Source organism: Fukomys damarensis, unplaced genomic scaffold, assembly GCF_012274545.1.
Source record: "Fukomys damarensis isolate Sample0158 unplaced genomic scaffold, DMR_v1.0_HiC HiC_scaffold_5, whole genome shotgun sequence".
Lineage (NCBI taxonomy): Eukaryota > Metazoa > Chordata > Mammalia > Rodentia > Bathyergidae > Fukomys > Fukomys damarensis.
The window spans coordinates 58,948,959-58,964,287 of NW_022900917.1; the positions used below are offsets into that span (position 1 = coordinate 58,948,959).

General features: G+C 33.4%; 1 protein-coding gene across 1 annotated transcript in view; it reads right to left on the minus strand.

The window, feature by feature from the left end:
* The window catches only part of Sntg1 (syntrophin gamma 1), a 783,297-nt gene that overhangs the window by 210,883 nt on the left and 557,085 nt on the right, over nt 1–15,329 (minus strand). Inside the window, exon 9 of the mRNA XM_010622657.3 lies at nt 11,224–11,326. Within this exon, the coding sequence (XP_010620959.1) occupies nt 11,224–11,326 (103 nt within the window). The remainder of the gene's footprint in view (nt 1–11,223; nt 11,327–15,329) is intronic.

Sequence of the window (15,329 nt, forward strand, 5' to 3'; positions counted from 1 at the left end):
AAAAAAAAAAAAAAAAAAAGGAAAGAAAAGGTTCAGATCCATGAAATTAGGAATGAGAAATGGGAAGTCATAATAGATCCAGTAGAAATCCTAAGGATCACCAATACCTACTTGGAGAACCTGTTCTCTAATAAAATGGAAAGCACAAAAGAAATGGACAGATTTCTAGAAACATATGAATTACCAAAGTTGAACAAAGAAGATTAAAGAAATTCTAAACACCCCAATTACAACCAATGAAAATGAAAACATAATTAAAAATTTACCAACAAAGTAAAGCCTAGGTCCTGATGGCTTCACTGCTGAATTCTACAAGACATTTAGAGAAGAACTATTGCCACTACTCTTTAAACTTTTCAACAAAATTGAAAGGGAAGTAATATTTCCAAATTAATTTCCGGAAGTAAGTGTTACTTTGATTCCAAATACAGGGAAAGACTGAACCAAAAAAGTGAACTACATTACAATCTCCCTAATGAACACAGATGCAAAAGTCCTCAGTAAGATACTGGCAAACAGAATACAAAGGTTCATCAAGAAGATCATACACCCTGACAAGGTTGGATTTTTACCAGGTATGCAAGGATGGTTCAACATGTGTAGGTAAATCAATAAGTGCAATACACTATATTAAGAGTCAAGGACAAAAATCAATTGATCATCTCAATAGATACAGAAAAAGCATTCAACAAAATTAAACACCATTCATGATAAAAACTGTGCAGAAAATTAGGATAGATGATCTTTATTTCAACATGATAAAGGCTATCTATGAAATCTAACAGCCAACATACTAAATTGTCAAAAGCTGAAAACCTTCATGCTGAAATCAGGAACAAGACACGGATGTCCACTGTCATCAATCCTGTTCAGTATTGTTCTGTAAACATTAGCCCTAGCAAATTAGAAAAGAGAAAGCAATAAAAACAATGAAGATATCAAAGGAAGAAGTTAAACTTTCATTATTTTGTGACGATGTGATACTCTACAAAGAAGATCCCAAAAACTCTACCAGAAGACATCTAGACTTAATTGAAAGACTCAATAGAATACCTGGATACAAGGTAAATACTCAATAGCCTTTTTATACACAAATAAGAGACTCACTGAGGAGAAATGAGGGAAAAAAATTCCTCTCAAAATAGCCTCCAAAAAATGAAATATCTAGCAATCAATCTAACAAAGAAAGCAAAAGACTTCTACATTGATAACTACAACACTGAAAAAAAAAGAGATCAAAGAGCATATTAAAAAATGAATGGGTATGAATAACCAATATAATGGAAATGGCCAACCTTCCAAAACGGCTATTCAAATTCAATGCAATTGCAATTGAAATTCCAACAGTACATTTTACAGAACTAGGGAAAAAATTCCAAAAATTAATTTGGAACCAGAAGAGACCTAGAATACCAAAAATAATTCTAGGGAACAGAGACAGAGCAGGTGTAGCACAATCCCCGACTTGAAACTATACTGTGAAGCCACTGTGATAAAAACTGCATGGTACTGTCGACAAAACAGACCTGAAAATCAGTGGAATAGATTAGAAGATGAAGAAACAACTCCAGACATGCTCATCTACCTCATCATTGAAAAGGAGCCAAACATCCTTAGTGGAAGAAAGATAGCCTCTTTAATAAATGGTATTAAAAAATTTGGGTTTCAACTTGCCAAAGATTAAAACTAGACCCCTCTCTCTCACCATACACTAAACTAAAATCCAAGTGGATTAAAGATCTAAATATTAAAACAGAAACACTAAACTTGCTGGGAGATAAATTAGGTTGAACTGAAGACAATGGCATAGTAAAACACTTTATGAATAAATCCTCAGTAGCATGGGGACTAGCACAAAGAATCAACAAACTGGGATCTCATCTTTTAAAAAAGCTTCTGCATGCAAAAGAAACCACCAACAGAGCTAAGAGACAACCTACAAAGTGGAAAAATTTTTTCCAGCTCTTCCTCAAAAAAAGGTCTAGTATATAAAATATATAAAGAACTCAAAAAAAAATCAGATACCCCAAATATAAAGACCCAATTCAAAATGGCATCTGAAATGAACAGACACTTCTCAGACAAATAAGTAAAGCAGCAAATAAATAATGAAAACAATGTTCAGCATCACTGGTCATTCAGGAGATGCAGATGAAAAAAAACCACAGAGATTCTACCTCACCCCAGAAAGAATGGCTGCTATCAAGAAATAAACCAGTAACAAATGCCTGTGGGGCTGTAGAAAGAAAGGAGCAATTCTTCATTGTTCGTGGGAGTGCAGACTGGTGCAACCACTGTGGAAATCAATGCAATAATACCTCAAACAACTAGGATTAGAAGTCCTATTCAACCCAGCTATTTCTCTTCTGATTATCTTTGCAAAATAATTAAAAGAATCATACCACAGTGATATATGCACACCCATATTTATAGTAGCAGTTTTTAATAGCTAAAACTTGGAAACAGCCCAATTTACCCCCATCCAGCAGAGATTGTATAAAGAACGTGTGATTTTTTTTTAATGGAGTACTACTTGGCCATAAATAATAAGAAACTAGAGATATTTATAGCTAAGTGGATGCATATTGAGGTAGTACTGTTAAGTGAAATTAATAGGACACATATGTGTAAATACCAAATAGGTTCTCTGGTGTGAAAAAATAAAATTGTAAATAAGGATTAAAATGTATAATTGATATTGTGAAATAGGAAGTAAAAGTCTAAAGGAGTAGGTGGAGTGGGAGGGGAAAGGTAAGAAGAGAAAATTTTAAAAATGTGAAAATCAAAATAAAATTGGATACAAAGTCTTTGTGAATAGGGAAGGGTGGAGGGGGTGAGGGAGGAAAGGGAAATGGGGAAAAAGTAAGAGCCAAGATATGTCATGTAAAGGTACAAGTTCCCAAAGATGAATGTAACCGTATTATATATCTAAAATGTACTAATAAACTTCATGGAAAAAAAGAGATTCTGTAGCTAAATGATAAAGTAAGTTTATTGTCTATCCATTATAAGAGTTGCAAAGCAGATCAATTAAACAAAAAAAAATCAGCAAACTCAAAGACATAGCATTTGAAATCACTAAGACAGAACAGAAAAAGAGCAGAGAAAAGAACAGAGAAAAATGAAGAAAATCTGAGAGTAAATGAAATACCATAAAGCAATATATGCATTATGGTAGTTCCAGAAGAAGATAGAGAAGATCAGAGAACTTACAGTAAAAAATAGGCTAAAAAATCTCCCAGATCTGAGAAAGAAAATGATATCTAGTGTTCTAGTTAACAGTAATTTATTGTGTATTTCAGAATTTCCAGAAGAGAAGATTTTAAATAATCCAACATAAAGAAATGATACATATATTTTTTGTACCAGGGATCAAATTTAGGATCTTGTGCTTGCAAGGCAGGTATGGCTCCACTGAGCTAAATCCCCATTCCAAGAAATGATAAATTATTGATCTAATATATTATTTTATCCTGATTTGATCACTGCACATGTATAAATGTGTCAAAGTAACACCCCACTCCAGGAATATATGCAATTATTATATGTCAATTAATCATTTTTAAAAACGAATCCAGTCATATGCTGAAACATAGATGAATCTTGAGGACATTATGCTAAGTATTTCCAAATTAATTAGACAAATGGCAAGCACTGCACTATTCTAATTTTGTGGAGTATCTAAAAATCATCAAACTCTTATAATCAAAGCTAGAGTGGTATTTTCCAGGGCATAGAGGTGGTGGGAATGAGAATCTGTTGTTTAAGGAGCACAGTTTCAGTTTTGCCAGATGAAAACTGTCATGATCTAGTGCACAACACTGTTCACATGGCTTAGACTACTACAATGTGCACTGAAAAATGCCTACAAGGGAGAGTCTGATGATACATTTTATTCACTACAATAAAATGTGCTCACTTTGGAGATATATTTGGCAATTTATTAACAAGTTAATTATGCATCTGTTCTGTCATTCAGCAATTACACTCCTAGTTATTTATTACAGTGAAATTAAAATGTACAGGGGCCAAAAGCCTTGTATAAGAACATCTACAGCAACTTCATTAATAATACCAAAATAAGAGAAAAAGATCTAATATTTCAAAGAGGAGAATGCATTAATAAACTTTAGTGTACTCATACAGTGGAGCATTGCAGAGGAACATCGATGACTAAACTACTGAAATACAAAACATAGGTGATTCTAATTATTCATAATGAAAAGAGAACAGATATAAAATGTTAAATAAAATATGGCTGTTTCATAAAGTTTTAGAAGAGACAAGGTAGTGTATGATGATAAGAAATTAAGTCAGTGGCTGTCATTTTCTGGGAATAGTTATGGAGGAACTGTTCTATTATTGAAAGCACTGTGGTTAAGCAAATGTTTGCCTTTTCAAAACGGATCCAACTGTGCATTTGAATTCTTCATTTCAGGACATGTACATATGCATCAGTTAAAAATATGTTATTTATTTTTAGAAAATGTATTGGATAATATGCATTTCATTTCAGAAAAATGAACAAAAAATAAAGACTGGCAAAAAACTTTGAAATTAACTTTATTGTAAATTATTACATTTACCTAGAGGGAAATGCTTCCTTCAATACTCCTACTTTTCTCCAGAGCAACTTAAATTCAAATTCTTGGTTAGCAGTAAATATAATTTTCTGGTTAGAGAAAATATATCCACCTAATACTATGAATGAAATTTAAGACAGATACATAATAGAGACATGATGTTTATTTTATTTTTAATTAATTTTTTGGTACACTAAAGGTATACAATGTAATACATTCATCATTGGAGATATGCTCCTTAACATAATCCATCTTGGTTCTCATTTTCCCCCATTTCCCTGTCCTGTCTTCAATCCCTCCCTCCCTCCCTATCTACAAAGACTATGTTTCTATTTTCTTTTTCTCATATTAATTCCATTTCCTTCTTTCTTTTCCCCTACCCATTCCACTTCTCCTTCCCTTTTGACACTTTTTTTCTATTTCACATTATGTATTGTACCTTTTAGTCCTTAACTACACTTTCAGTTTCTCACACTAGAGTAATTATTCTGTATATATACATATGTGTCCTATTTATTTCACTTGAGTATCACCTCAATGTGCATCCATTTAGCTATAAATGTCTCTAGTTTCTCCTTCTTTTTTTTTGTTCTCTTATTGAGTATATTCGTACTTTTTAGGTATACAGAATAGTTTCTCATTCTTTGTGGCTGAGTAATACTCCATTTTATAATAAAATAACCTCGCATTTTCTTTATCCAGTCTCCTGTTGATGGGCAATTGGGCTACTTCCAAGTTTTAGCTATCACAAATTGTGCTTCTGTGAACGTGGGTGCACATATTTAACTGTGGAATGATTCTTTTCATTCTTTGGGGAAGATAACCAACAGGGTATATAGCTGGGACAAATGGGACTTCCAATACTAATTCTTTGAGGTGTGTCCATATTGACTTCCACAGTGGTAGCATCAAGTCTACACTCCCACCAGAAGTGGGGCAGGGTTCCTCTCTCCCCACAGCCTTTCCAGTATTTCTTATTGGTTGATTTCATGATAGCAGGCTTTCTTTCTGGGGTGAAGCATATTCTCAGTGTTGTTTTGATTTGCATCTCAAATGACCAGTGATGTTGAACATTTTTCCATGTTTATTTGCTATTTCTACTTTTTTTGCTGAGAAATGTCTATTCATTTCTGAGACCCAGTTTTGGATTGGGTCTTTAAATTTGCAGGGTCTGATTTTTTTTTAATGTTCTTTATATATTATGGATAGTAGACCTTTGTCTGAGGAACATCTAGGAAAAGTTTTTCCCAAATTATGAGTTATCTCTTCACACTATTGGTTGTTTCTCTTGCTGTACAGAAGCTTTTCAATAAGAACATCCCACTTACTGATTGTTTGTGCTAGTTCATACACAACTGAGGTTTCATTCATAAAAACTTTTCCTGCACCACTGTCTTCAAGAGTTCTACCTAACCTCTCTTCCTTCCAGTTTAGTGTTTCTTTTTTTATATTAAGATCTTTAATCCATTTCAATTTCATTTCAGTGCATGGTGAATGATATAGGTCTAGTTTTAATCTTTGGCAAGTTGAGACTCAGTTTTTCTAGCACCAGTTATTAAAGAGGCTCTCTTTCCTCCAGTGAGGATTTTTGGCTCCTTTTTCAAAGATGAGGTGCCTGAGTGTGTCAGGAGTTGTTTCTCCATCTTCTAATCTGTTCTACTGGTCCTCAGGTCTGCTTCCTTGACAGTATCATGGTGTTTTTATCACAGTACCTTTGTAGTATAGTTACAAGTTGGGGATTGTGATACCCCCTGTCTTGTCTTTATTGCCTAGATTTGCTTTTGCTATTCTAGGTCTCTTCTTGTTCCAAATGAATTTTTGGATTGTTTTCTCAAGGTCTGTGAAGTATCCTGCTGAGATTTTAATTGGGATTTCATTGAATCTATATAGCAGTTTTGGAAGCAGGGCCATTTTCACTATATTGATTATACCTGCCCAGGAGCATGGGATATCTATCCATTTTCTGATATCTCTTCAGTTTCTTTTTTCAGAGTATTGTACTTTTCAGATTAGAGGTCTTTGATTTCTTTTATTAGGTTGATTCCTAGGTGTTTCAGTTTGTTGGATGCTATTGTGAAAGGAATTGTTTGTCCCATTTCTCTTTCAGTGAGTCTGTTTTTTTGTGTGGAGGGAAGGTATTAATTTTTATGAATTGATCTTCTATCCAGCTATTTCGCTGAATTTTATTGTTAAGTCTAGAAGACTTTCAGTGGAGTTCTTGGGGTCTTCTATATAAGTATCTTGTCATCTGCAAATAATGACAATTTAAGTTCTTCATTTCCTATCTTTATTCTTTTTATTTCTTTCTCTTCTCTAGTTGCTGTGGCTAATGTTTCCAAAACTATATTGAACAGGAATGGGGATAGTGGACCTCCTTGCCTTGTTCATGATTTTAGTTTGAAGGATTTCCATTTTTAAGCATTTAGTATGATGTTTGCTGTTGGTTTTTCATAGATGGCTTTTATCAGATTTAGAAAGAGACCATATATTCCAATTTTTGTAGGGTTTTTATCATACATACTTGTAGAATTTTGTCAAATGCTTTTTCTGCATCAATTGAGAGGGTTATAGGGTTTTTGTCCTTGACTCTGTTGATATAGTATATTGCATTTATTGATTTATATATGTTGAACCATCCCTGAATCCCTGGGATGAATCCTAGTTGGTAATGTTGTATGATTTTCTTGATGATCTTCTGCATTCTATTTGCCAGTATCTTATTAAGGATTCTTGTATGTATGTTAATTATTGAGATTGGCCTATAGTTAGTTCTCTTTTTTGGTTGGGTCTTTCTGCACTTTGGGGATAAAGGTGATGCTTGCTTCAAGGAATGAATTCAGGAGTATTACTTCCCTTTCAATTTCATTGAAAAGTTTAAACAGTGGTGGCATTAATTCCCCTCTAAATGTCTTGTAGAATTCAGCCATATGAAGTTATCAGGACCTGGACTTCTTTTAGTTGCTAAGTTTCTAATTACATTTTTAATTTCATTGATTTACATGAGGTCATTTAGAATTTTCAGGTCATTTCATTCAATTGTGGTAATTCATAGGCATCTAGGAATCTGGCCATTTCTTCTGTATTTCCATCTTATTGGTATATAGGTTCTCAAAGCAGATATGATGATGTGCTGGATTTCTGCTGGGTCCATTGTAATTTCACTCTTTTCATTCCTAATTGCATGGATTTGGGTCTTTTCATTCCTTTTTTTATAAGGTTGGTAAGGGTTTGTCAGTTTTGTTTATTCTTTCAGAGAACCAACTCTTGGTTTCATTGGTTTCTTTTTGTACTGTTCTAATCTCCATTACATTGATTTCTGCCATGATATTCGTAATTTCCTCTTTTGCATGAGTTTTGGGTTTGTCTTTCTCTTCCTTGTCTAAAATCTTGAGGTTAAGCATTAAGTTGAGTAATTGAGCTCGCTATGTTTTCCTAATATGAGTATTCACTGCTATGAATTTCCCTCATAAGACTGCTTTCATTGTGCCCCACAGATTCCAATATATTGTATTGTCATTGTCATTTAATTGTAGGAACTGTCTGATTTCTTATTTAATATCATCTGTGACTCATTGGTTATTCTGGAGTGTTGTTCAATTTAGAAAAGTTTTGTGGTTTCTTTTGCTATTGATCTCCAACTCCATTGCTATATTGTCTGGTAATATACAGGGGATAACTTCAGTTCCTTTCCACTTACTTGAACATGTTCTATGATAATAATCCATGTATAGCTGAAAATAATATGTTTTTTATTTTGAGTGGTGGAACACTATAAACATCTGTTAAGATAATTTATTCAAAAGTTTGATTGAATTCTAGCATTTCATTGTTTATTTTTTGTCTAGTTGATCTGTTTACTTGTGACAGTGGGGAACTGAGGTCCCCCACTATGTTTTAGTGCTTATATAATTTTTCATTTCCCTTACAATTTGTTTTATACAGTTTAGTGCAGTAGTGTTTGGTGCATATATATTTTTGATTGTCATCTTTTGCTCTGGGATTCCTTTACAAGGATATAGTGCCCTTCTTTGTCTCTCTTTATCAGTGTTGACTTGAAATCTACTGAATCTTCAAAGTGGATAGCTACTCCTCATTTTGGGGGGGTTCTTATCACATGGAGTATTGTTTTCATTCTGTGAGTATTTGTTTTTATTTGAGTTTCTTTTTTGTTTTGTTTTGTTTTGTTTTGTTTTGTTTTGTTTTCTTGAGACATGCTCTCACTATGTAGTTGAGACTGACCTGGAACTCACTATGTAGCCTACGCTGGTCTCGAACTAACAGTGATCCTCCTGCCTCAACCTCCTGAGTGCTGGGATTACAGGCGTGAGCCACCACTGTGTTTCTTGTATACAGCATATTGTTGGATCTTGCCTCTTGACCATTCTACCAGTCTATTCTTTGAATTGCTGAATTGAAAAGATTAACATTGATGGTTATAACTGATGTGTATTGACTTACCCTTGCATGACTTTTTCTTTTTATGGATTCTCCCCCCTTTGTGTTTAATTTCTTCTTGTGCCTGATGGATTCATTCTACTGGGCTTCCTGGAATTGTGATCCTCATCTTTTCCTAGGATACCATTTAAATTTTTTTGGAGGGCTACTTTAGTATTTATGAAGTTCCTAAGATGCTCTTTGTCATGAAAGTATCTCTCACCATCAATGTTGTAATATAGTTTTACAGAGTACATCAATCTGGGTTGGAGATTGTTTCCATTAGAGCTTGAAATATGTCACTCCACACTCTTCTTGCCTTGTGGGTTTGAGTTGAGAAGTCTGCTGTGATTCTAATAGGCTTTCCTTTGTATGTGATTTGTTTCTTTTCTCTGTTTGTAAAATTTTGTTCTTCTGTTGGGTTTCTGGAATCTTAATGACTATATGCTTATTTGTAGAATTTTTTAAATCAAAGCTAGTTGCAGTCCTATAAGCCTCAGTTATCTGTATGTCAGATTTTTTTCCAGTGTTTGAGAAGTTTTCTGCTATTACTTCTGTGAGCAGTTTTTATGTTGTCTGCCCTCTCTCCTGTTTTTTCATTGATTCTGATCATTTTTATGTTATTCTTCTTTGCATTAACTAGCAGCTGTTGGACTGATTTCTCATGATCCTGTGCTAGTTGCAGTCCTATAAGCCTCAGTTATCTGTATGTCAGATTTTTTTCCAGTGTTTGAGAAGTTTTCTGCTATTACTTCTGTGAGCAGTTTTTATGTTGTCTGCCCTCTCTCCTGTTTTTTCATTGATTCTGATCATTTTTATGTTATTCTTCTTTGCATTAACTAGCAGCTGTTGGACTGATTTCTCATGATCCTGTGCTATTTTTAAGAAATTTTTCTTTTCCTGTTCACTAATTGCAATCCTATCTTCTATATCTGAAATTCTGTCCTTTCATTGGCTTGTTCTGCTGCATAAACTTTCAGTGGAGTTTTTTTTTTTTTTTTTTTTTTTTTCTTTTCCTGTTCACTAATTGCAATCCTATCTTCTATATCTGAAATTCTTTCCATTTGTTTCTTATGCTGGGTTTCCATCTCCTCTGGTTTTCTCAGCTCCTCTATTTTTTTTTAATCTGTGTCTTCTATAGATTTATTTATCATGTCCTGCCATGGGCACAATGTCTGCTTTTATCTGAGAAATTATTTCTGATTTCATTTTTTTCTAGGTTCTTTTTTATTGCTAGATCAGGAAGTCCACGTTATTGAGTATCAGCTTGTTACATCTTATTGCCCTTTGGGGTTGCCTTAAGTGATCTGGAAGTCTGATTTTGAGATTATTCAAATGTCTTCTCACTTCAACAGTTGCAGCCTGCTGTACCTTTGTTGAGGTGACTTTTTGCTCAGTGAGTGGTCTTCACTTCTTAGCAAGCCACTGAGCAACTTTTATTCTGCTGCTCACCAATAGAGGTTTAGAATGCTGACCTTCTGGATCCCTGAGTCCTGTTGTCTGGGCACAAGTCTGGCTGGGGCCTGTATATACTTGGGGTGGTATCTAGGTGTGCCTCTTGCTGGACCCCTGTGTAGCTATTGTCTGGGAGGTCTTTGGTTGGGGACTGTGTACCCAGTTCCTGTTGTCTGCATAGGCTTCTAGCTAGGGTCTCTAGGCACTTATCAATGGTATCAGGGCAAGCCCCTGGCTGTTGCTTGTGTGTCTGGGTATTTATTTGCCAGATGGGCCTTTGACTGTGGCTGATGTGATGGTGGGCCTCTGGCTGTTGCTGGTGAGCCTATGCAGCTATTTTCTAGGCAGGCCTGTGGCTTGTGTGGGTGTGCCTGAGCCTCTGATATTGGGGCAGGGTCCTTGCTGGGATCTGCCTGCGTCCGTGCCACTCTGGTCCACACAGCTGCTCCCTGAGATCTGCACTCACTTAACCAATGGTATAATGGGTCTCTGGATCAACATGATGTTTACTATGATATACATTTTTTAAGTCAAATAATCAATTATGCATTGGAAAAATACTGTGACATGGTTATTATTATATTTTTTTAAAAATACCATCTGGTTTCTTTCCACAGTGTCAGGCAAACACTTTGGGGTATAAAAATGTTTATATTTGGGCAGGAATTCTTACTTTCAAAGGAAATAATGAGTTACCATCAGAAAACAATTGGTTTACATCAGTGTGATGATGGGACTTTGTAGTGCTTACATGAACAGTCGTCATTCAGTGGGAGTTTTAGGAAAGCAGGTGCTCTTTTTAGAAATGACACTGTTAAGGTCACTTCTTCTCCAGCATTCCGAAGAACCTGCACCTGTAATTAGAAATAATAAAAAAAATCATCATTGCATTTATAATTTTCATATTGATTGTAAAATTTTGAAATTATTAGTTGTCTTTTCCATGTCTTATTTTCTTTGTGGGAAGAAAAACAGCTTATGAAATTTAAAGAAGTAAATTATTCAACATCAGTGATATCACAGTTGGTGCACACCCTCATCAGCCCCTCCGTGGCCTGTGTTCATACACAAAGTGCACCTCCCTCTCACATTTATTAAAATTTTCATAGTTGATGATCTTCATTAGGCAATGTGAGAGCTCCTGGAATCACGATAAGATTAATGCAATCTTCAGCTTCTGTATTTATGAATTTAATCAATTAAATTAATCTATGGCATCTATGATGTATATAAAATGGACTACACTTTCCTAGTATGAGAAAAGTGACCTTGAAAATAATGAAGTAAAGTGCTAATTCTAATTAAATAAAATTTCACCAATTTACTCAAATCCTTTGTAAAAGTAAATAGGCATTATTGACCTGCACATCAGTAAGAAATATCTTTTCCCTAAATACCTGGAATGGCATTGTAATGTATTAATAACTGTCAATACTTTCTTAAATTATAGAAAAAGTCTAGTTCTAGCAGTTAAAATAATGCCAAATATTTCAAAAATCAAAGAAATGGAAGTATAAGTAAAATAAAAGAAATTAATTAAATTTATACATTTTATTTGTTATTATTACCATGTTTGCAATGTATAATAAATACATTCATTGTGGTAAATTGATAATATACATATCACATCTTCATGCATTTTTACTTCCCCTTTCCCAGCTCTCTTTTCTATCTCTCCTTATCACAGTGTAAAATTTTAAATTTTAAAAAATATTAAAAAAAAACAAGAAGCTGACAAGTTATTTGTGACAATATACTAGAAAAAGATATATAAATGTGCTCAGAATCTTAAATAATCATGTAAACCAAAGAGAGAATTAAAAATAACTTGTTAAAAAGCAATTTACAAACATGGAAATACAATTTGTTTTTAAATATATAGAAAATGCACTTCCTACTCAGAAAATCCCACTTAGACTGAAAATCTTCTTCTTTACCCAGAATAGTTCTGTGACCAGAAACACTGGCAAAGTTTTTCCTTTTAAGTGTCCCGGAGTGTTACTTTGTCCTACCTCCATATGGAAAGTATGAAAGAGGGTAACCACTTTCCAGTGTCCTCACAATCCAACTTCCTACATAGGCACTTTGATCTGGAAAATGATCTGGACATCAACAAATTGATTTGGAAATATGCTCCATAAGCATTATACAAAGTTTGTCTTTACCTAATTAGTCATACCAGGGTCTAATTTTGGAAACTCTCTCCATATCTTATTATTACCAAGAGAGAACAGTGAAATTCCCAGTGGCACGGAATAAGCCCACTAGTGTAGAATGGCACCAAACAGGCTTTAGAATATATACTGTAAAAGGAACTGGCCAATGTATTATACATTGTAAATTCCTACTTAAAAAGAAAACCTTATGTAGGACACTAACATAGGACCTTAATGACATAATAAACAAATTGCAAGGATGTCATAACAATTACATGTGTATCAGGAAAATGGATACATCTTGAGAATATATTTTTAAGTGAAATAAGTTGAACAAACATGAAAATATCGCTTTATCTCTCTGATGTGAGAAATTGAAAGTGAAAATAAATACAAAAAACAATACAGTGAAATAGTAAGAAATTGTTCAAAATTATACAGAATGTGACATACTTTGCAAATACATAAAATATTCTGAGAATAAAAGATATAGTATTATTAGGGAATGAGCTGAGAGATTACTAAATGTAAATATATTGTTTTTAGATAATGCACAGTGAACTGACCACTGTAATTTGCTAATAACTTTTATTATGAAAAATTATTATTTCATAGAATAGCTTTTATATTTTCTTTACTAATATCTGCTTGTGTTATATTAAAATATTTAAACAAAAAATAAACATTTTTAAAAAGAATATCAAAATTTGAAAGAGAAGAGATAATCGACTCAAATAGAAAAAAATCACATTTTGGAATTTTCTTACAAGGATTTTAAACTAACCACAATAAAAACTGTTTCAACAATGAACTGGAAGTTCTACTGAGACAAATGAAAGTTTACAAAAATATAGTAAGGAGCAGCAAATTGTAACAAAGATCAAAATGGAAACTATAGAACTTAAAAATATAATGACATGAATAAAATTTCTGTATTAGCTCAATAATAGAGAAGAGAAAGGACAGAATTACTAAAGATGAAGCAAAACATTAGAATTCACCCAAACTGAACATTAGAGATGATACAACCCCTCAAAAAATACCTGATTCAAAAAGCTCAGGAAACTACATATAATATTACTAAGAAAGCTATACCAAAATACATCATTATTAAATTCTGCAACCTAAAGCACAGATTTCTTATACTTTGAAAACAGTGAAAAACAAGGGACCTGTGTAAATGTTCCTAGAGTTTCTAAAATATAGGACAGTTTGATCTAAATGGTACTCAATCTAGGAATACAAGGATTGTTTAGCATTAGAAAATTAATTGGTGTCATTAACATATAGAATCATTAATGTTACTTCAGGATATTAAATGTTGCAAGAAATAATTTTGGTAGATATAATAAAATCAATTAATCCTCATACAAAAATGAGTAGAAATAGAAATCATTACCCTTCATATTGTAAAATTTATACACAATGAAAAAACTTAAACATCATTGTTAATGATGCATTACTGAAATATATCTCTCTAAGGTCACAAAAGGGTAAAATATTCCATGTCTCCCTTTTTCTTTGATATTTCCTTAGGTCTTAGTGCAATGAAACAACAAAATTGATAGTATGCATAAAAACGGAAGATGTAATTGTTGGGAGTTCACATGATTTGGAAAACAGAAAATCCTTAAGACACTGTAGGCTACCTAACAAAGGGGTAATGAACAACTTACAAAGAAAAATAAGAACTTTAAAAGTTTATAAAATCTCATCCTAGAGAAACTATTTTTACTTTATTTATTTATTTATTTGCTACCAGCGATCAAACTCAGGACCTTGGACCTGCAAGGCAGGCAGTGACACCACTGAGCTAAAGAGACTATTTTTAAATTAAAAGATATTATAGATGGGTATTTGTGTCTCTCATCAAATCAATATTTTTATGGATATATATATATATATTTAATTAATGCATGGTACAGCATTAATAATGTGTGGGCTAAAATTTTTTATTTCAGGTTTATTCCTATGATTTGAAAACATATTTCATCACCCTGACATTCTCTGGTTGCAGAATACAAGTTCCATTTCATAAGTAATATGGGATGGACTCTTCTAAAGAAATCTGAAATCTACGTCAGCAAATCTTATTTGCTTTCATTCACATTTTGTTTGTTTGTTTGTTTGCTTGGCACCAGGTATCAAACTCGAGTCCTCATGCTTGAGATGCAGGCAGTGGAGCCACAGCGATAAATCCCTGCCTATTCATTCACATTTTAGGATTCAAGTTAAATACTGTGAATTTTAATTAGATACCACATTAGCCCTGTAATTCTCTTAAACCGTTTTAGAGTAAGCATCTTATGAAAGAGACAGAAGGTGATAAATGATAACAATCAATCAGAATGGGAAAGGAAATGATATTAGAAGATATTTATGACTTTAATATTAAGTCCACTACAAATCTAACAACTCAGTTCATGAACTGTATGTTCTTGTGTTTGTTAAAAGGAAAACATCATAAAATCTTTCAGTTGTTCTTTTCTCTTTCTTCTCTATCCTTGAAGGCCAGTCTGTCATATGTGAGAACTTAAATGAGGAATTTCCATAGCTGCCTATGCTCAGTCAGGAGTGCCCATAATCATAACCACCATTGTTGTTATTTGATGAAAAGAGCACTGCTTCTTTGGTCATATTTTGAGCACAAACCAGGACAAACACACACACACACACACACACACACACACACACACACACA